This window comes from Triplophysa rosa, linkage group LG25 (assembly GCF_024868665.1).
Source record: "Triplophysa rosa linkage group LG25, Trosa_1v2, whole genome shotgun sequence".
NCBI lineage: Eukaryota > Metazoa > Chordata > Actinopteri > Cypriniformes > Nemacheilidae > Triplophysa > Triplophysa rosa.
In genome coordinates, this window is record NC_079914.1 from 6,561,522 (window position 1) to 6,583,840 (window position 22,319).

Below are 22,319 nucleotides of genomic sequence, written 5' to 3' on the forward strand. Positions count from 1 at the left end.
AAAGCACCCTAAGTCAACAACCATCTCAAGGACGAAATTACCTGACTGATGTACCAGTCTCAATATAAAAAACCTTTCTTCTCTCTTTGACAGACACCCACAATGCTTTGCAGCATTATGAGGTGGGTGACTAGCACGCATCCACATTGGGTTGAAGGCCACGTAACCAATTTCTCTCTTTTTAGACGTAGAGCTCACCGGCTTTCTTGTGCTTTCCACTTTCAAGTTTCCTGTGAACTTCACATCAAACGGCTGCAGTCCAGTGCACTAGCTTTGAAGTGCTGCAGAGAGCTGAGCTCTGCGAGCCCCTTGTGCTAGTGCGGGTAAAAGGCTGCCATGCTAAAAAAGTCAAAGACCGCAGGGAACGGACAACGAACTCGACCCACTCCGCCCTCCCGGTGCACGGGAGTCTTTGAAACATATTCCACTCTTGATAATAATGTTGTAGTGCTGCTGTCAATGCTTACAGACATGAGTTGCTGTTATGGGCGAGTAGGCCTTTCATAGTTTCATTCCATGATGAAAAACAATAAAACCTGGCCTCCATTGAATAGGTAACAAGTTTTTCTAGCAGATCTTGCTCAAGGGGTTATCTATTAGCTTAAAACCACTTGAACCTGTTTTGGGTCGTTTAATTATTTATTCGTTCATTCATTTATTCATGTATTTATTTTTAACAGTCTCTCTAATTACAAGTAATGATTGGCTTTCTATAAGCCAATCTTGATTTTACATTTGAAATAGATTTTTTTACTTTCACCATGCATAATAATGTTTATATGGTGTTCCATTTACATGGAAATGTGTTTAAATAGTGGGAGTAGTTTTCTTTACTTGGAAACTGGCCCAAGGTGATTACATCATTGTTTGGGACATTGTAGACGTGACACGAGTCCGCGGCGCCGGCGCTAGGACCCAGCCGGACGCGCATGTGTTTTTCTCCTCATCCATTTCGTTCCTCTCATTTATTCAGTAGATCCAGTGATCGCAGCACGCCACAATAACTCTCACACAGTTCTACTTCAAACTCTATTCATAGCACGGGGACAAAATGGTGAGGAGTGAAAGGCAACGAGGTGACGTGAAGGCTGAAGATGTATTCCTGGAGTCCGAAACCTCTTTGGATCAGCAGGATTTTGAGATGTCTAACGTTAGTTGTCCTTTCAATGACGTCTTCAACTCCACAGACTCTTCCGTCATTAACACTTTTCTGAAAAACGTGCAAGTTTTACTGGAGGCGGCCAATTACATTGAGAGCGCCGAGAGGAAAGATGGAAGTAAGTGAAATTCTGGTGCACTTGTGAACGTTTTTGACCCCTTTGCTTAATGCAGAAAAACTGCTTCATTGTCAACAGACAACAAAGGATTGAGTTCAACGAACAGTCAGCCAAGTAGACGAGGAACATGTGCAATGTGCCCCAATATGCGATGCACTTCTGCCCCGATGCTTTTAAAGGATCGAGTTTCCATGCAAACGAGGAGCACCTTTATAGTTTTTAACGTGTTTTAAATACGCATTAAAATGTAATGCAACCTAAGCAACCCAACTTGTTTTTGTCTATCACAGGGTTATATTTCAGCGGTATATGCACAGGTTTATATAAATTCTATGTCTATATTTTATTTAATGCGCCAGAAACACAAAACAGGAAAAAACACAGTGCAGTTAATAACCCCCAAATCACAGGTTGGCTGTTCCGACCTGGCATACTGTCATGTGGGGCAGTTCGAATTCTGGCATTGTTCAGCAATGAGACCTGCCAGGCTGTTTGCCACCTCTGTTCCTTTCTCTCGAGGAAAATAAACAAGTAAATAAATAAATAAACAACGCTGGCACAATACACACGCTGACGTCACCCCTTTGCTGTAGGAGACAACGTTTCATGTAATTTAATTAAAGCGTAAGTATAAAAGTGAGTGCCATAAAATGGAAAATTATTCTTTGTTTGTATTTCGAAAAAGTTTAATAGCGAGGACGTATAGAACTTTAGAGAAAATATCTACTTGTGGCGAAATGTTACCTAACTGTATAAAAATCATAATATGTAGTTTAATACAGCATTTTAGAAACGATATATTTAGATCTTGATTTTACTCTTAATTCGTTTAATTCTTGTGCAATAGTGTTCATTGCTATTTTGAAAAACGATACAGAATTTCATCGAGAAACAATCAACTTTTACTTGAGGTCTGCAGATTTCTACTTCAGAGTTCTGAATGTTGCCTTCCGGTTTCCTAAGGGGTGTGTTCACATGACATCCACATGGCGCACTCTGCGCTACACTGATTGGTCAGTGTCGTTGCGTTGGCGTTCACTCACTAGGGGCTCTGACCAATCGAGGAGCTGCGATGATGTGATGTCATATGTTGCTGGGCCTGGCTTGAGTGTGACTGAAAGCGGGGGCTTGTGGGAGTTGAAGTGTAGCCAAAAAAAGGAAAGAAACCGTAAAATGCGTATAATAACAGTCGTCAATGAGATATCTGAACACCTTTAATTCACAAACGTATTCACTTAAGACCTAGAAACATCAGGGATTCATAAAATTGTGTTTTTTTCAGATCTGTAAAGGTTAAAGAGGTAGAAATGGTGGACATGTATAAAGTAATTAGTATTTTCTAGTTTTGTTATGCTCTTTAAATAAAAATCATTCGAATAGATAGTCAATATCCTAGTTGATGCAGTTTTGGGATTATTAAAGATATTTTAAACTATAGTAGTGCTATAGTAATATAGAGATGCACTTGTTTAAATCCCTTACGTGTAAGAATGTGTGACATTTAAATTGAATACATTACCATAAATATGTGTGAATAATTTGCTATATTTGTACGAAACTGTAAGAAAATAACTAAGATTATTGATTGCTTTGCGTTTTAAAATCTAAACAAAGTTTTAGCGATGAAATATATATGGCTTGCTCTATCACAGACGGGACTTTAAACCAGGCTGTCCTTTCAGAGTTAAAGGGCCCGTTGGCCACAGAACTACATTTCCCATAACGCCTTGCGTCGCGATCTCTGTCCGCTCAGCTGTTAAAACAGTAGGTAAACAATACTGGGGGAGGAGAAATAAGCGCAAGCACCAGGGACTTCGCAGGCAGGGCTCTCGCGGACTTTTGTACCTGTTTCTATTCATTTTGTACACTTTGTAGTCGACAGTTTTACTAAAGCACTTTTGCTACTTTGATATTGAGGCATCGGTTATTTTATTTGTGCCAGAATTTTCTGTAACTAGCTTGCTAACACTGTAGGAAATATCTCGGTCTTCTTTTCAAGACATTGAAACAACCAATTTACCCTGTAAACCATCGGAGAAATATTCAATGCTTTCGTTTTCAAAGCGATAGCGATAGTCATCGTGATCACATATCAGACAAAAAGCATTTCTAGATTTATTCAAAGGATGACTGCTGTGCTGAATATCCAGAGGTTACTGGAAGCAGCCGAATATATAGAAAGGAGAGATAGAGGTACATTCAAAAGAGTTCAATCACGTGTCAAATGTCTCTTTACTGTATTTTGGATTGTAACGTTACGTTGTATTTAAAGGGAATTGGCCTGTGACTGATGTGTGGTCAGAGGTGTGATAAGTTTCTGATGGTTTATTTTTTCAGAGTGTGAACACGGATATGCGTCGACCTTTCCGTCTATTCAGGACTCCAGCTACCAGAGACAAAGAAAATTCCGTAATAAAAAGTACAACAACAACCACAACAGGTAAGCACATGATCGGAATCTTCTCTTTACTACTTCTATAAAGTGAGGGGAAAAACTATTGGAGCAAAGCCAGAGACGTGTGTATGGATCACACTGCTATGACATCTGTCAAAATATCTCATTGGAAAATAAAAGCTTGAATCATTGTTGCTGTATTTTCTGACGCAGTTGTTCTTTGTAATTCAACCTATTTTAATTTCCGGTTGGCTTTGGTGGCGTTTTTAAACAATGTATACGTTTAACACTATGCATGACGTTTGATTATAGCTGAACATGTATTTTGAATTCATGGAAACCATATGGACGAAATAGCATTGTAGCTTGTAAATACGCGATATTCTTTCTTTTTATGTTGTTGTTTGTTTTGTTTTGGGGGAGGGGAGGGGAGGGGAGGGGAGCTCTCATCAGCTGATTGTCAAACGGGACTGCTGCAGCGTTGAGGTTAGGGACCGTGCGAAAACTCACGTCCTGTGTTCGTCTTTACACAATACGGGGTTTCGCTTTGTTTGAACCGAAAGTCTAAATGTATGTGACGCAGCGGTGTTAGTTTCGCCTGCATTCAATTTCTATTCTCCAAATCGTGTAATGTATTTATGTTGCTGCTTTTTGTTTCTCGCGAGGGGGGTTTAATTTTACACCGGGCCCTTAAACACACGGCGCTTATTTACAGCAACTGTTGTTTTCTGGCAGCCAAGGTGAACAGCCTGAGGCGTCTTTATTTAATTATATCCCCCGTTATTCGTCTTCAAAACATGTTTTAAAAGCTATCACGGTTCATTTTAAGCTAAAAGGCTGTAACAAAATGATAATACCACCCAACAAGCGTTTTAAACCGTCTATAAAAGACGCATTTGTCACGCTCGATGTATTTGTTACCCTTGCTTCTGTGTATTTCATTGCAAAATTATTTATTTATAAATGGTAGAATAAGGATAACATTTACAGCTATAAACCTCAAGTTAAATCGGTAACACTTTACAATAAGGTGCTATTTGTTAACAATTATTTAATGCATTAGCTAACATGAACTAACAACGAACAATACTTCTACAGCATTTATTAATATTACTACATGTTAATTTCAGCATTTATAAATACATTATTAAAATCAAACGTTGTCACTGTTAACATTAGTTAATGCACCTTGAACTAACATGAATAGCTGTATTGACATGAACTAACATTAACAAGGATTAATAAATGCTGAAAAACGAAATTGTTCATTGTTAGCTAATGTTAGCTAATGCATTTACTAATGTTAACTAATAGCATCTTATTGTAAAGTGTTACCGTTAAATCTAATCAACTGGCTTATTATATAATATTAGAGTACTTATTTAATAGCCATTGACCTTAACCTTCATAAAACATTGGTTTTGTTAACTAAACCTAGTTAACTATCTAACTAGACAGCATTTTTTGGGCTTCATATGCGCACATTAGATTTTGTGTTGCTTTAAAATGCTGTCGGTGTAGGCAGACCAATACGTTTTGAGACAGGTTGTGCACTTGTGTAGGATGAAGAGAGAGCTCCTGCTGCACTTCTGAGCATCAGACATCTTGATGACTGATCTCAGGTCTGTGTTACTGTACACAAAGTGAGCACTGATGGAAGGAATGTAAGGGAAGCCCTATCTGATCTCTCGGCATGCCTGAGAGGGTGACCGGGAGGTTCACCTTATTCAGGTCGATTCAGGCTGATGGAATGATTATATGTACAGTATGTTTTTGCATACGTTGAAAACAGTTTTTGTTATTTTGTCGTCTTCTGCGTTTTTGGACAACCCACGTATTAGTGCATCGAAGCACAAGATGTGAAACATCATTGCTACAAAACATGTCTCTTGACGCTTTTCTTTCTGTAACATGTTATTAAGAGCTGCAAAAACACCTTTTTTGCCTCCCTTGTTGCATTCCTTTTATCCTCCCGAGCTCTCGCACATCCTACCGTGCAGAAGCACAAAGCTATCAGATCAGCTACAGGACATCTAAAAACACCCTTCTGGTGTTAATCGTCGACGGTAATGGGAAGTGGTCACATGACCCACGGAGACTCAGGGGTTCGCTGCCACGTCATGGTGCCCCTGCAACAGCATTGCCATGCACGATTCGGCCAGCCATTTAGAGCTTTCAGTATGTTGCCACACAAAGAGCCTCTTGGGGACGGCTGATTCACTTTACATTATTAACATAACACTGATTCGTGCTCTCAGACAGAGAGAGAGGGCGAGAGAGAGGGAACATCCACTGGCACTCACTCATTGTACGGCGAAGAGAGCTTTCTCACGTGCTCCGATATAGGCCAGGCATTGTGCTGCGTCTCTGCTCTGCACACTTCAGTTCTCTGTCTTTTCTCTGCGCACAAAGAGTTGCAGTGATGTGGGACATTTAGAGGAATCTTTATAAATCCCCGGTTAAAGCACTTCGGTTCATCGCCCGTAAAGATTAATTAGTAAATCCATTGGAACCTTTAATGAGACGTATTGTTCTTTACAAGAGACTGGGCTTTTGTCCACTTGCATATTCTCTGATGTCCTGACAAGAGCCGATGTTTAATTCAGGAGCTAGGTTGTTGAGAAATTAGCGTGTTTTTTATTATGAGGGTTATGCAGATATAAGTGGCTACAGGTTTATTGCAGATAGTACATCAACAAACAACCGAGTTGGTATGTTTGCTCATTTTTTCCTCTACCTTTGTTTTTCGTAGGTCCACACATAATGAGCTGGAGAAAAATCGGTGAGTACTTTTTTAATTTAATTTTATATTAAAACTTTACATTATGTACATCCTGCCAGTTGTTATAGCTAAATAAATCCTTATGGGGTGGCTCCAGACACTGTTTATTTTGCGATAACAACCGGATGGATGCATATTATCCCGCTCATCAGAGTTTGAGGATATGTAGCGTGTCATTTTTAAACTTCTGGAGCTACAATAGCACCATGACTCAACTTGAAGCAATTTAGCAAAAAGATCAGCAGTATATTATATAATAGTATATTATACAGTATATTATAATATATTGATATCTGCGTCACAATATGATAATGTTTACTTTAGTGCTTTGTGACTTAAAAATTGTGATGTAACTCAGTCATTAGCTTTTTGATTAAATGGAAGCAGACGACGTGCTTTCCTGTAACGCAACAGTACGTTTTGCGTTCTCACAGATTTGCTCTGTGAAGTTAAAAAGTGAAGTAATAAGTAAAAAAACTAACCTATGCAAGACAAACAGGATGTTTGAGAACACCAAAACAGAAGTTCTTCTTAGCTTATCCCTGCAGCAACAGGTGACTAAAAGTGAAATGAAGAGGTGACCCGGCTGTACTAATCTAAGGCAGTAGTTCTCAAACTGGGGGGCCCCGAGATGGATCCAGGGGGGCCACAGATTTTGTGGCATTTTATGAAATATAGAAATTGATCATAGATTTTATGCAATCAAACATCAGAAAAATAAGACCACCAGACAAAAGAATTGATGTTTCAGCATTGTATAACCGAATATGTTTTTGTTTAAATAAAAATGTTACATTTAAGATAAGTCTTTATTTGGGGGGCCGCAAAGTGATGCACTCTACACAAAGGGGGCCTTACAATGAAAAAGTTTGAGAACCACTGATCTAAGGGAAAGGTATACCAATCCTCCGCGCCTCCATCCCACTTAACCATTGCTACCTTAAAACGCAGGGACATTGCAGAAAACATATACTCGCTTTACATACGTACTTTGCATAGAGCGTCGCACAAGGTCAGTTGCATAACAGGAAGAAAATATACATAATGACGCAAACGATCACGCTAGGTGTTTGTTATTAGCAGAATAAAGTGTGATTCTTTGTAATCGCCACCGCATCTGGAGAGCGAGCATAACGTGTGAGTGTTTACCGATGATGGTATGTTCCAGGCTCATGAGTGCCTAGATCTGATAAGCTTTAGACACCCACAGTGAGGGGTCCTGCTGTTTAGGCTCCGCGCATGCAAATATGGGAGGCTCCACTTCAAAGACTCAAAATAACTTCGTCTAGAACAACAGGAACTGCTTTGTGAATGTCTATATGAAGACCCGGAGGTCAGTTCTATTAACTTTTATTAAGAAACACAAGCAAGGAGCGTTACGTCTGTTTGCATGCTATATGGTGAGATGGGAAACATCCTCAATCCAAAGTAGAATTGTTCTGAATCATTGGTGAATCAAAATAACCATTTTAGGTGATAAGGCTTTTTTAAAAACACCAGATGTGTGTGTGCGTGTGTCCCCATGGGGATAATAAACCAGACGTGTGTGCGTGTGTGTGTGTGTGTGTGTGTATGCAAGCGAATTTAAAGTCATCTCCTCCCATGCCAGCTGGGTTTGTCAGATAATATGTGAAGGGTTGTCAGAGTGCAGGCGTGGGGTTGTGTGGGTTTGAAGCGGATAAAGAGGACCGGGCTGGTGGAACAGGCCTTAATGTCAGGACAAACAAATATTACAAAATACCATGACGAATGTACAGTCAGCAGCCGCACCCTGTGCCAAACTGTATTCCCCCTGACTTGAGTATTCAAAATTTCAATACCTTAAACTCATTTCCATTCAAAGGGTGTCCTTCATGGATGTTGAGCGGACTTTAAAATGAGCCACACAATGTAAATCTGTATGAATGTATGAGGGAATATTCTTCCTGGAACCTTTGAGCAGCAGCCGGTGGCCATTTTGTGTCTTTTAGCCGCAACCTTCGCTTTCAGTTTGCAGGAGATAGCTAACTTTGTTTTTGAGCAACTGAAAGGAAGAGGATGGATATGAAAGCCTCGTGACCACATTCTGGCCTCTCGCGAACCGCAACACATAGACAGATAACACACGTGCATTCACATGAAGGCGCCGCTGTCGTTTGATCTCGTGGTGTCTTTGAACAAGTGCGGTGAGCCTCAACTTCCTGAACTGGGGTTATAAGTTGCAAAATTTTCTAAAGTATTTAGGGCAAAGGAAGATTTGAAATGTTCTGATATCGCTGATTTTATTTTTAATTATGGGTGAGATGTTCACTACAGGCTGTATTTGAGGGTTTGTTCACTTGTGTGTTGTGATTGTGTGGGCCGTGGAGCGTTTGACAGGAATGCAAAGGCTCAGGAATAAAGCTGCCAAGCTGGTTTACTGAAAATAGACAGCCGGCCCAAGAAAAGATCTTTTCCGAACATAGAGGAGCTCGGACAACAACACACTTCCACCCACAAAGAGAATCACGAGGAAAGTGTTGGTAGAAGCCGTTATGACGTATTCAAGATCTCACAGATGATCACCTTACACGTCAGCATCCCTGTGTACCAAAGGAAGCCCGAGTCAGAACGTTCCCCTTCCCTTCGAGGGGTTTCCGGAATTCCCAGGGGAAGCTAGAACGGGCTGTTCTCTCCGACTTGATGCCTTAAGCTTTTCTTGGCCAGCAAAAGCAGCTTAGGAAGCGAGATCTTTGGTCAAGCAATTAACTGCATACGGGCTCACGCACGTGCTGGCGCATGTTCGCAAGGTGTAAATACACACTCATGGTCTGCAAGGTTGACTAAGCTCAGAGTGGTTGGATGAGTCAGACATGAAGGGCACATACCCCTATGGCAGTTGTCTGTCAGGAGAGAGGACGTTTGAGAATCGGAGGTTACCACTTCCCTCCCTTGCCCTACATTTAGTGTTCTGTGTAAAAGAACACGCTGTTTTGTTGCATACAGGAACACCATCTTCTTGGAAACACAACATGCGTGGCTAATGGTGGATAAGGTAACAAAGACAACACAAACTGACTCACATCCTTGATGCCACCATAAGGTCTGTTTGCTACACACCCAACATATTTAGCCTTTTTTCACTAGTTTTGAGTAACCCAATTCTTGAATTACAGGCTGAGAATCTTACAACTAGGAATCATACAACATTCCTGAATTAAATAGTCATTTGGACATCATCAGCAACACCTTCAAAACCTGATTATAAAAATATGTCATCAAATACAGTATCTTCTTTTGTGTTCTTCAGAAGAAAGTCATACAGGTTTGAAATTTGTATATTAAGTATTATTTGTCTTAGAGATTCATCAGGCCAAGCTAGACAAAGCCACGCTAACAAGCCATCCAATTAGTAGAGACCCTGAAGGTCGTCCAATCCTGACCAGCTTCATTAATCTGGACTCGGGATCTCTGGCTTTGTGTGTCATAGCCTTTGATCTGATCGCTACGGAAGAGTTCTTTTGTTGTTTCCTTATTTACGACCACTGCAAATGCATTTTTTTGTGTTCGTGTTGAGTCGTCTTGTCTCATTTCGTCCAGTCTGTTTATGGGATCACTCCATGTTTATTAGATTGCAACCCAAATTGTCGACAACCTTGTGTCCAAATGGAACTCATGCAATAGTGCGTAAAGAATTCATGTTTTTTCATGCACAGGACCATCTGCAGGAGCTTTAGGGATGGGGGCAGCAATCACGTGACTACTCACATTAAACTGTGGGCATGTGAGTGGGGTCTGCTGGTCTGGGTTGCGTGGAGCAGATTACAGCTCGGCACGTGTGAATTAATCCATGTGCTACTGATGGGCAAGAGCAGGCCTTGCTCCATCACAGCTGTTACTGTATGTACGTGCTTTTTTGCTGCTGAATGCAACCACTCAAGACCAAATCTTTTTGTGTGCGGTGTGTTTGTCTATGTTCCTTTTAAACCGAACACACTACATGACTACTGCATGTAGACTTTGTGCACCAGTTTTCTGAAATTTTCTGCTTCCAGACTATAGATATGCTTCCACAATTCATTCTCACACAGACAATATTGCACATAGCAATACAAGAGTTGATCAACTTGGCAAAAAACAGCATTGAGAAAGGGTTGGCGGTCATTCTTACATTAATTTGCACAGAATGAGAAAAGGAATAAGGATGAGGCTGTGGTTGGGGAGATGTAGGCTGTTTGATGTTGTTTTTCTTTGGTAGCTACTTCCCACTGCCTTGCCTTCCTCTTTCGCTCTTTTGCATCTCGCAATTTCATCGGCGGTTGCACATACCTAGTCAGCCAGATTTCAAACCAGTTTCGAAGTGGGCTTCTGTGACTAGTCACATACAAGAACGCAAGGGTCTGTCAGATTGCTATGATCTGGGGCTTTGTGGTGCAAACTTAAAGATGAAAGGGCAACAAGCTTTAGTCATGTAGTGTGTGCTTGGCTTTACCAGGGGTGTGTCTTAGTCCCCATAAAGATCTCAATCTATCTCCCTCTTCTCTCTTTCTATCCCTTTCGTTATGTCATACAGTACATAGAACTGTTATTGGTTCTGCCCATGCACGGCTCAAAGGCTTCATTGTTGAACAGCATGTTTACATAGAGTGCCGTCACTGTGTCGGTCTGAACTGTCTTTTTGCCACTATCTTTCTATCTCCTACATATGTATTACCCTTTCATTCACTCCATCCTGACAACCCCCAGCTAACTTCACATCTGTAACTGTCGTTTTCTTTCCTTTTCCGTATGCCTCCCACAAGCTCTGTCCACGTTTAAAGGGAACGTGTGAGTTTGGAAGGTTGTGTGTGTCACTTTTAGTTTGGTGCATCTTTTAAATGTCAACCATACGATGTACTTCATCCTGGTTTTGGGTAGATTACACTAAAACGGAAGACTAGCACCAATAATGGCCTCCCATCTCTCTGTTTATGTGGTGGGAGGATACTGCTCTGGTTTAATCTGAGAGTACGGTGCTGCTTTCAAAGCTCCGGACCCGTATGGATCTGACTGCGATACGTCCACACATTTGCTCATTGCGACATCATAATAGAAATGCAGAGCCAGGTCTGTAAATAAAACGAGGCTTGGTAACCCAGATGAAGCTGTCAGTCCTGTCCTGTTGTATTGATCAGATGTGAATCTATGACGGTATTTCAGCAGCAAAACTTGAGAGCATGTAGATTTTAATTTGTGAACTTGTAAAGTAGGTATTTGTACCTGTACACTAAAATGTACACTCACAGCCCCAATGTGAAAACTTGTAAAATAAAAAACTGAAGTTGAATGTTGAGATTTGCACTCGTGGACAAAACTCACAAATCTGTCTTCTGAATTTGAAGTTGCAGAAAAATAGTCACAAATGTGGCTGGCAAAAACTGGCATTTACAAAATACATTGGCAGATACATATGCATAGCACATATTTACACGTTTTCATAGATTCAGATTTGAATTGCAACCACAAATAGGCATCTACAACCTCTCAAATCTGTCACTGCAGTATCAAATCTTCTCGCCTTGACTTTTGCTACTACTTTTGTGATAAACCTGTTGCAAAACTAACTTGTGCACTTGAAAGCTCAGAAGCGAGAGAAAGAACGGCATTTGATGATGTCACGCGGCTGAGCCACACCGCCCCCTATTGGCAGGAAAAACCACAATGAAAGGGGTTTTTTAAATCACTAATACAGTATTTAATTAAAGATGAAACTCTAAATCAATAAATACATTTTCCTTAACAAAAATACTACTTACGGCCACTTTTTTACTATAAATTAACTTTTCTATTTTATTCTCTTTTATATTTACTGCAATATATCTTTGTTCTATGTTTGTCCTTTATTATATATTTATTGCTTTTCTACCCCATCTGCAAAATATATTTTTTTACAGGTACATACTGTATGACAATAAAGATCTTGAATCTGATAAGGGTGATGTATAAATTAGCAACCTAATTAACAACCTAACTTAGCTGAAGCAAGTTCGCTGATGATAATGATCAAAATTAAAAACAGACAATGTACAGTCAGCCTGTCATTGTGTAAGGCTCATATATCAGAATGATCAGAATCAGTTCTTGTATAACACTGAAGGGGTTTATTCGGCAATAACAACCGACTGGATGCATTATCCTGCGGCTAGTATTTATCACATGAGAAATAATTGTACACTAAATAAAAAAACTTCCAGGTAAACCCACAACCCCAATACTGTATACAGGTGCTGGTCATATAATTAGAATATCATCAAAAAGTTTATTTATTTCACTAATTCCATTCAAAAAGTGAAACGTGTATATTATATTCATTCATTACACACAGACTGATATATTTCAAATGTTTATTTATTTTAATTTGATGATTATAACTGACAACTAATGAAAATCGCAAATTCAGTATCTCAGAAAATTAGAATATTACTTAAGACCAATACAAAGAAAGGATTTTTAGAAATCTTGGCCAACTGAAAAGTATGAACATGAAAAGTATGAGCATGTACAGCACTCAATACTTAGTTGGGGCTCCTTTTGCCTGAATTACTGCAGCAATGCGGCGTGGCGTGGAGTGGATCAGTCTGTGGCACTGCTCAGGTGTTATGAGAGGCCAGGTTGCTCTGATAGTGGCCTTCAGCTCTTCTGCATTGTTGGGTCTGGCATATCGCATCTTCCTCTTCACAATACCCCATAGATTTTCTATGGGGTTAAGGTCAGGCGAGTTTGCTGGCCAATTAAGAACAGGGATACCATGGTCCTTAAACCAGGTACTGGTAGCTTTGGCACTGTGTGCAGGTGCCATGTCCTGTTGGAAAATGAAATCTGCATCTCCATAAAGTTGGTCAGCAGCAGGAAGCATGAAGTGCTCTAACACTTCCAGATTTTTTTGTTTGCGGATTTTTTTTTTTGCCGAGGTGCTGAATCTGCGTGAGAAACCATGTGTCTTACTGCCACAAATAAAACTGCTGATGTGTGTTTATGTGTATGTCCATGCTTACATGGCTAATCGATCAATATTTACTCTGTCTGTCTGTCTATCTATCTGTCTATCGTTTAGTTCTGTCTGTCTGTCTGTCTTAGTCTATCCTTCAGTTCCGTCTGTCTTGTCTATCCTTCAGTTCTGTCTGTCTGTCTTTGTCTTTCGTTCAGTTCTGTCTGTCTGTCTTGTCTATCATTCAGTTCTGTCTGTCTGTCCGTCTTTGTCTATCGTTCAGTTCTGTCTGTCTGTCTGTCTGTCTTTGTCTATCCTTCAGTTCTGTCTGTCTTGTCTATCATTCAGTTCTGTCTGTCTGTCCGTCTTTGTCTATCGTTCAGTTCTGTCTGTCTGTCTGTCTGTCTTTGTCTATCCTTCAGTTCTGTCTGCCTGTCTGTCTTTGTCTATCCTTCAGTTCTGTCTGCCTGTCTGTCTTTGTCTATCCTTCAGTTCTGTCTGCCTGTCTGTCTTTGTCTATCCTTCAGTTCTGTCTGCCTGTCTGTCTTTGTCTATCCTTCAGTTCTGTCTGCCTGTCTGTCTTTGTCTATCCTTCAGTTCTGTCTGCCTGTCTGTCTTTGTCTATCCTTCAGTTCTGTCTGCCTGTCTGTCTTTGTCTATCCTTCAGTTCTGTCTGCCTGTCTGTCTTTGTCTATCCTTCAGTTCTGTCTGCCTGTCTGTCTTTGTCTATCCTTCAGTTCTGTCTGCCTGTCTGTCTTTGTCTATCCTTCAGTTCTGTCTGCCTGTCTGTCTTTGTCTATCCTTCAGTTCTGTCTGCCTGTCTGTCTTTGTCTATCCTTCAGTTCTGTCTGCCTGTCTGTCTTTGTCTATCCTTCAGTTCTGTCTGCCTGTCTGTCTTTGTCTATCCTTCAGTTCTGTCTGCCTGTCTGTCTTTGTCTATCCTTCAGTTCTGTCTGCCTGTCTGTCTTTGTCTATCCTTCAGTTCTGTCTGCCTGTCTGTCTTTGTCTATCCTTCAGTTCTGTCTGCCTGTCTGTCTTTGTCTATCCTTCAGTTCTGTCTGCCTGTCTGTCTTTGTCTATCCTTCAGTTCTGTCTGCCTGTCTGTCTTTGTCTATCCTTCAGTTCTGTCTGCCTGTCTGTCTTTGTCTATCCTTCAGTTCTGTCTGCCTGTCTGTCTTTGTCTATCCTTCAGTTCTGTCTGCCTGTCTGTCTTTGTCTATCCTTCAGTTCTGTCTGCCTGTCTGTCTTTGTCTATCCTTCAGTTCTGTCTGCCTGTCTGTCTTTGTCTATCCTTCAGTTCTGTCTGCCTGTCTGTCTTTGTCTATCCTTCAGTTCTGTCTGCCTGTCTGTCTTTGTCTATCCTTCAGTTCTGTCTGCCTGTCTGTCTTTGTCTATCCTTCAGTTCTGTCTGCCTGTCTGTCTTTGTCTATCCTTCAGTTCTGTCTGCCTGTCTGTCTTTGTCTATCCTTCAGTTCTGTCTGCCTGTCTGTCTTTGTCTATCCTTCAGTTCTGTCTGCCTGTCTGTCTTTGTCTATCCTTCAGTTCTGTCTGCCTGTCTGTCTTTGTCTATCCTTCAGTTCTGTCTGCCTGTCTGTCTTTGTCTATCCTTCAGTTCTGTCTGCCTGTCTGTCTTTGTCTATCCTTCAGTTCTGTCTGCCTGTCTGTCTTTGTCTATCCTTCAGTTCTGTCTGCCTGTCTGTCTTTGTCTATCCTTCAGTTCTGTCTGCCTGTCTGTCTTTGTCTATCCTTCAGTTCTGTCTGCCTGTCTGTCTTTGTCTATCCTTCAGTTCTGTCTGCCTGTCTGTCTTTGTCTATCCTTCAGTTCTGTCTGCCTGTCTGTCTTTGTCTATCCTTCAGTTCTGTCTGCCTGTCTGTCTTTGTCTATCCTTCAGTTCTGTCTGCCTGTCTGTCTTTGTCTATCCTTCAGTTCTGTCTGCCTGTCTGTCTTTGTCTATCCTTCAGTTCTGTCTGTCTGTCTGTGTTTGTCTATCCTTCAGTTCTGTCTGTCTGTCTGTGTTTGTCTATCCTTCAGTTCTGTCTGTCTGTCTGTCTTTATATCTGTCTGTTGGCCTGTATTTGCATTCACAATGCAGATTAATTGTGCCTTTTGTGTGTGCACCCACAATTGTTTTTCATTATGTTGCATGATTCCAAGTTTAATTTGGATAAATAACTTGAGGTGTATGTGTTTAAAGCTTAGACAGCAAGCTGGCGTGACCAAACATACAATTAAATTTCACGATCATGTCAACCCCTGACTATGTGCGTGTGTGTTTATATATTTAGTCATGTGAAGATCTGTCATAAACACATTTTTGCTCCGGGTGTTAGAGAGAACACGTCTGAGCATGCTCAAGCGTAAGAGGCACGTTTGATTCGAGTTCTCTATATGACTAATGCGGAGAGGAGCGTATCTACCAGAGCCAGATCTTGACCAGAAAAACAGATTCTGCTTCCAGCTTTGATGCACAGATTCTGCACACACCCACGACTATCGAGGGTCATCCTAACACTATGTTTGTCGAAGCACTGGCCCACGTGTTACATAATCCTTCTGCAGATAGATTGCCGTTTACGCTGCAAGTTATTAATAGTAACTCAAGCACACACAGAAACCACCCTTCCTAGACCTTTTTACGTCTGTCTTTTGTGCATTTGGGAACACAGGTTTGTTTTCATTTAGATTTCTCAGGTATTCAGGGTTTTTTTTAGTTCTGCGGAAACGAAACTGGATTGTGCGTGATCTACTCTGATGTAAGGTGTGTTGTTTTTTGCTTTAGCTGTGAATAGACAAACATCGTGATCAAAGTTTCTGTCTGGTGACTCAAACAAAGTCATTTATCATGCTACACACAGACTAAAGCAAACATACTATGTATATACAGCTGCCCCAGCGAGCACTCCTGCGTGTGATGTGACACCCGTCATGCCTGGAGACAGTTGATTTGGTAGCTGTTTTTAAAGATATTTGGGTTGGTTGATATAGATGTAGGTTAGCGATGAGTTCAATGAAGACGAATTGGAGGCCCATTACAGTATTAAGTACTAGCTGCAATGTTCTCTAAAAGACCAGGCTGCTTCCCAGTCCCATGAACGCACCAGGATGATCAATCAACATCTTCCACATAGGCAGACAGTATATGCGTTTGAAGAGCGTCCTGATAACAGCGCCCTCTCTGTGGTGCGCAGACGTGGTGATAAGGCTTGTGATAAATCTACCGCCGTTGTTACTGGGCAGACAGACTGTATGTGTGTGTGTGAGAGAGACAGAGCAGCCATCTTTATAGCTGATAAGACAACACAAATGGAATTAGGGCTGAAAGCTTCAATGGCACAATTTTCGAGACATGCGCTGATACTGATCACCCACGTTCATGCACATGTTTTCGCAGAATGCAGACAGAACGTCTGCGTGTCCCCAAAGGCCACCAACAGCGTTGGACTTATGGGAAATTCTGAAGTTCACGTCTGTTTCAGCATAGAGACATCCTAAAGCACTTCTTAAAATGCAATTTGAAAAAGGTTGTCAATCACATGTGTGGGTGTGTGTGTCTTTGAGTGTGGTATTGTCTTTTATTGTAGAATGTTTTGTTTGTCGTAAAACCACGAAACCATACAGGCACGGCATGTTGCTTGTGGTTTTTCCAGGGCGTGTGTGTATGCGTGTATGAGGCTGACGTTTTGGTTTTCTTGCGTTTTTAGGCGAGCCCATCTTCGTTTGTGTCTGGAGCGATTGAAGACTCTCATCCCGCTGGGACCAGACTGTAGCCGTCACACCACGCTGGGACTACTCAACAAGGCCAAAGCACATATAAAGGTAAATTCAAGAGCTCACACATATACAAGTCCTTATGATCTGTTGGTCTTCTATTAGGATTATGTTGGAGCTGTGGCCTAGGGGTTAATGCGCCTGTGCTTTGGGTTGTGGCGCTCACGTGGGCAACACAAGTTCGAATCTGATCAGATGGTGTTCCAGTCCGTGATTCTATTGGTCTTAAATGAAAAATGAAATCTATATTAAGTATATTTATAAATGCATACATAACGCCTTATCGTAAAATAATAGCGTTGCCTACATTTCTTATATTACAATTTAATTAACCAAATATATGGCTCATGAATACTAATTTCATATGATTACATTTGAAAAATTAATGAAAAATGTTGATAATTACTAAATTTGTGAAACTCATTGGATCATCCTGGATACATCTCCCAACAAAACCAATGCATGCAAACACACACTTGAATAGCAACAACAAAGATACCTGGGTCGTACGGAAGTTACACACTAATGAGTTTCTGTCACTTAAAAGCTTTGCTGTAAAAACATTTCAACCAGTATTGACTGAAGCCTTCTATTGTTTAGAATATGCGTGTGCTTAAACAGTTAATTTCAGTTTAGTTTTCATTCTGATGTCAGACTGGTTTTCCCCTCATAACAGGTTAAGCTCTCCCAACCAGTTGTGTGTGTGGCTCTTTGTGGTTTCATCCTTGGTCACGCTGTACGGTTCTGCGTAATGTATTACCAGGTCACATTCAGAGGAATTATTGATCCAAACTGAATTCAGAACTGTAGTAAACACATCCATCAGCCACATGAGCCTGACAAAACAAACATGCATCCCTGAATCAGTTCAAAGTCGTGTTGGAGCACCGGCGGCCTAACCATCGGTGCTCGTACGGGCAGCGTGAGTTTGAGCCCGGCTTGCAACACTCCCCGCATTACTGGTGCGTTAGTTGCAGTGAATTCTTTTGTGTGTGCCTTAGCGATTTTCTGTAATTATCCCTGAGTCGCTGTAATTTGTCTTCCTGTAGAAACTGGAGGATGTGGAGCGCAAATCTCGGCATCAGTTGGATAATTTGGAGAGGGACCAGCGCCACCTCCAGAGGCGACTGGACCTGCTGCGGGCCGGCGGGGACGTGCTGGAGGGAGAGAGGATACGCACCGACAGCGTCGGCTCCACTGTCTGCTCCGAGCGATCCGACCACTCTGACTCAGACCAAGGTTTGGAGCTCTGTTTTAATATAAGCACACACACGCTAGCTATAGAGCTGCATTTTAGAACCTTATTTTTTACAAAAATGCTATTGTACAGTGTAAAATGCTGGGACAAAAACGTCTTTTGTTTTCAGCACCATGTGATGTACACAATACAACAGAAATGTTGACTTTCGATTTACATGTTTCTTTCACTTTTCTTTCCCGGTCATACGCAGAAGAGATGGAGGTGGACGTAGAGAGCACAGAATTCTCTCACGGAGAGCTGGACAGCATCAGCACAGCCAGCACCAGCGATCTGGACGACCACAGCAGTCTACAGAGCACTGCCAGCGACGAGGGTTACTCCTCCTGCAGCATCAAACTGGCCTTCAACTCATAAAAACAAGCTCACCGTCGACACGCGCACTATCCCAGCCCTCGAAACGAGTCATAGCCCACCTGTCCCCTTCTCGACCAATCAGAGACTCTTATTGCAGTCAGGTGACCAGAACACAGTCCCAGCCCTAATGAATATGCCTGATTCGTTGTTTATGTTCCTGAATGTAAGAGAATATGAATGAGATGGAAACAATCTGTGATTGTGATGTAATTGGATTTTAAGATTTAAGATATTCCTAAAAGAGAGATTTAACAAGCAGTAGACTGATAGTTGTGAGTATCTTAACCCCCTTTTTCCGAAAGGAAAGCTATAAAAAAAAGTTAGTTGATTGTTGTTTTGTATTTAACCCTTTTCACACGAACGGGTCGTGAGCTGGTCACATTCAGCAACACCTATCAAAAGTACAAATTGAGACGCCTGACATCCAAATCTCCATATCAACAAACCTGTTGATTTGATCTGATGTGTTTTTTGTTAACATCGCTGCTCGACAGCGAGAGAGACTGTCATTGGTGCTACATGATACAAAACCAATAAAGCAGAATGTTCTGCTACGTTTCATCAAAGACAAAGGAAAACAACAATCCCAGTCGGGAATTCTGGTGCATTTAAACTGCGGAAGCAGTTTACGCACAGCAGCTAAAACCCAGCGATCTTGCACTCGACCGCGTAGAGCCCTCCATAGAAAAATACCCCACCACGACGTTGAAATAGATGTCTGTTCTGGCAGTAATAAGCAATAAATCTCTCGTAGTCGAATGCACACAATTAGCACTCCTCCTCTTGAGACACAATACTTGTGTCCGTCCAAAAGAGCAAAGCCAGCTTGCTCGTTTTGTACATAAATACGATAGTTTAATAAATGAAAGTTAAAACGAAAAACCGAGTTGGAAAAAAAAGGTAGTTACCCATGGGTAGAACTATTGCCTCTGTTGCTGTATGTCTTGTGTTTTGTGCATTTTAAATTATATTTTTGCAAAGATTGACTATCTTCCTCTGAGAGTTCGGTGGCATGGACAGTATTACTTGTTCATTATGCTGGATGAAACGCGAAATAGTTTCAATTCTGTGGCTGCCCGAGAAATCTTACGACTTTATTTTCAAAAGATTGAAAGAACACACTGAAGTACTTAAAAAATCGAACACACAGGAGTGAACGCCAGAGCGTGGACCTCTGTTAAAGGCATGCTAACTCTGAGTGGCACTCTTTCTTTATTTATTTGATTTTTGTTTATTATTTTATTAGTTTTAAAGCTAAAAGGCATTCCACTACTAGTATCGTGTGCTGTGGACGTAGAGTGCGTGTGCGTGTCGCAAACCATTTCGCGCCACGCGCTTCGCACTCATGCTTCCTGCTGTACTGTATGTTAAACTTTTTTCTTTTTGTGGGGAAAAGACGCATTCAGACTTAAGCCACGTTACTTAAGTCATATTTATTTTCCTCCTCTTTATCCGGCATCGGAGAAGAGGTTAACTTATTTCGTTCGGACTTATTTCGTTTAACGCCATTCCCCCATCAGTTCTATTATCTCCAATCCTTGCATATCTCAATATTCCCATTGTTTTGCATCTTAGAGCTTCTAAACTGTAAACTCATACGTTTGTGATTTTTCCCGATTTTTTTTAGTGCATATTAAAGCCAAGTCTGATTTGTAATCGTTCTGCCTGCAATCGAGCAGTACAGACATCTGCTAGGTTTCCAGATCCAGCATCAACCAAATGCTATTGGCTGCTGAAATGGCCCATATGTGTGGAGCAGTTCTACCCACCCCAAATGTTAGAGAGTTTAAGAATTGACTGTTTTGTTCCATTGTAAATTATAACTTTCACGTACATAGAACAAAACATTGGAGTGCTCGAGTCGAACTGAACGTGGTGCTCTCTCAACACCAGGCCAAACCAGAGACGAACCTCCTTCTCCGAGGACTTGTTTTCTTTCATGTTGTGTTGGCTCTCGTTTTTGTTCATGTTTTGTTGGTTTATAAATCTGCACTATTTAAAGCCAGCACCCATACTGAGATGCCAGCGCTTGTTTTGTTTTATTTTTTATTTATGAGAATGGCCTGTGTCCTTTTGAGGCCATAAGACAGATCTGGGCCTGTATTCAACAAAACTTCCAAGAGAAGTGGTGCTGGTCTGGCATCAGCTTTTCCACGTCTCTGATCTGTCACTCCGAACTGAGGGAAAAATGTTAAGCTTATCCTTGTAATGAGACGCATGGTGTCGATATCATCACGGGTGTCCACAGAGAGACTCGGGGTAAAATGATCTGTTAGATGTCTGCTAAAGCTTTTTCACCCAGGGAGAATAGAGGTCCTGATAAACTTGTGGCCATTCTTTGTAAACATGCACTCTGATACTAGCTGTGAGTTAAAATGCAATACTTACAATAAACACCGAGATTGTCAAAAAAATGACCAAAAGACTTTGTTTTTTGTGATTTCCTCATTTAGCCTTCCAAAATAATCACTTAAAATACTATATGTTCATTTTGTCAGTGTTTAGGAGTACACTATTAAATGAATGGTCTCAAAGCACACACGTGGACTGACAGTCACAAAACTCTTAATTTTATTGATATACACACTGTAGCTAGCTAGATGTTTTGTGTCATGGCGTTAATGTATAATGGGCTTAAAGGGATAGTTCACCCCAAACTTAAAGGGGTCATATGACACGGCTAAAACGAATATTATCGTTTGTTTTAGATGTAATGCAATCAAGATTTAAGGATCAAAAACTCTGTATTTTTCACACACCGTGCATGTTTGTATCTCCTCTTTGTCCCGCCTCTCTGAAACGCGCAGATTTTTTACAAAGCTCTGAAAAGCGAGGTGTGCTATGATTGGCCAGTTAACCAGTGTGTAGTGATTGGTCGAATACTGCAAGCGTGTGACGGAAATGTAACGCCTCTTACCATATTTGGAACATCAGGTTCCAAAGCAACTGTACTGACAGGTACGCCCACCTTACTTGCGTATACATTTGGGTGGTCTTAGTCAAATCATACCACGATCTCAGGTAGATTTGTGGGGGTGTGGTTACACGAGGCGTTTCAGGCAGGTCTGGGTGAGCATTCGCTTTTAGGTAGAATGCATCTTTTGCAATTTTACATGTCTAATACATGCATGGGCAACTTATAACACACCAAAGATACAGAAAAATATGACCCCTTCAAATTCAGATTATTTGAAAGAACAATGGTAACCAAATAACACTGACCCCCATTGACTTGCATTGTATTGACACAAAATCACTGCGGCATTTCTCAAATATATTCATTTGTGTTTCACTAAAGAAAAATATAAATCCTGAACGATGTGAGGGTTAAAACATTATGACATCGGACATTGGATTTGGGTCAACTATCACTTTAAACAGCTGGAAGGCTGTTTTAACCACTCAGCAGCCAGGACTGAAACTATCAGTTTGATAGAGTAATATAATAAACCGTTGTATTACGCTATTGTTATAGTTATTGTGAGTAGAAATCCATGTTGTATTTATGTTATCATTAAGGAAGCACATTTGTTATGCCAATATGTTTACATATGAC

The 22,319-nt window shown here is 41.0% G+C and overlaps 1 protein-coding gene across 2 annotated transcripts; it reads left to right on the forward strand.

Annotated features, from left to right (window-relative positions):
* Positions 1-961: 961 nt before the first annotated feature.
* On the forward strand, positions 962-21,177 carry mxi1 (max interactor 1, dimerization protein). 2 transcript variants are annotated; one of them, XM_057325819.1, is made up of 6 exons: positions 962-1,277; positions 3,615-3,717; positions 6,425-6,454; positions 17,082-17,196; positions 18,198-18,387; positions 18,600-21,177. In XM_057325819.1, exons 1-6 carry the CDS (start codon positions 1,052-1,054, stop codon positions 18,761-18,763), a joined length of 828 nt encoding a protein of 275 aa, XP_057181802.1. In that variant the 5' UTR covers positions 962-1,051; the 3' UTR covers positions 18,764-21,177. The 2 variants fall into 2 exon arrangements, with proteins under 2 accessions (XP_057181802.1, XP_057181803.1); XM_057325820.1 differs by lacking the exon at positions 962-1,277 and adding an exon at positions 3,064-3,470.
* The last annotated feature ends 1,142 nt before the right edge of the window (positions 21,178-22,319 follow it).

Coding starts and splice junctions, on each gene's coding strand:
- mxi1 (XM_057325819.1), top strand. CDS start 1,052: ATGGTGAGGAGTGAAAGGCAACGAGGTGACGTGAAGGCTGAAGATGTA. Junction 1,278..3,614: donor CGCCGAGAGGAAAGATGGAA/GTAAGTGAAATT, acceptor TTATTTTTTCAG/AGTGTGAACACGGATATGCG. Junction 17,197..18,197: donor AGGCCAAAGCACATATAAAG/GTAAATTCAAGA, acceptor GTCTTCCTGTAG/AAACTGGAGGATGTGGAGCG.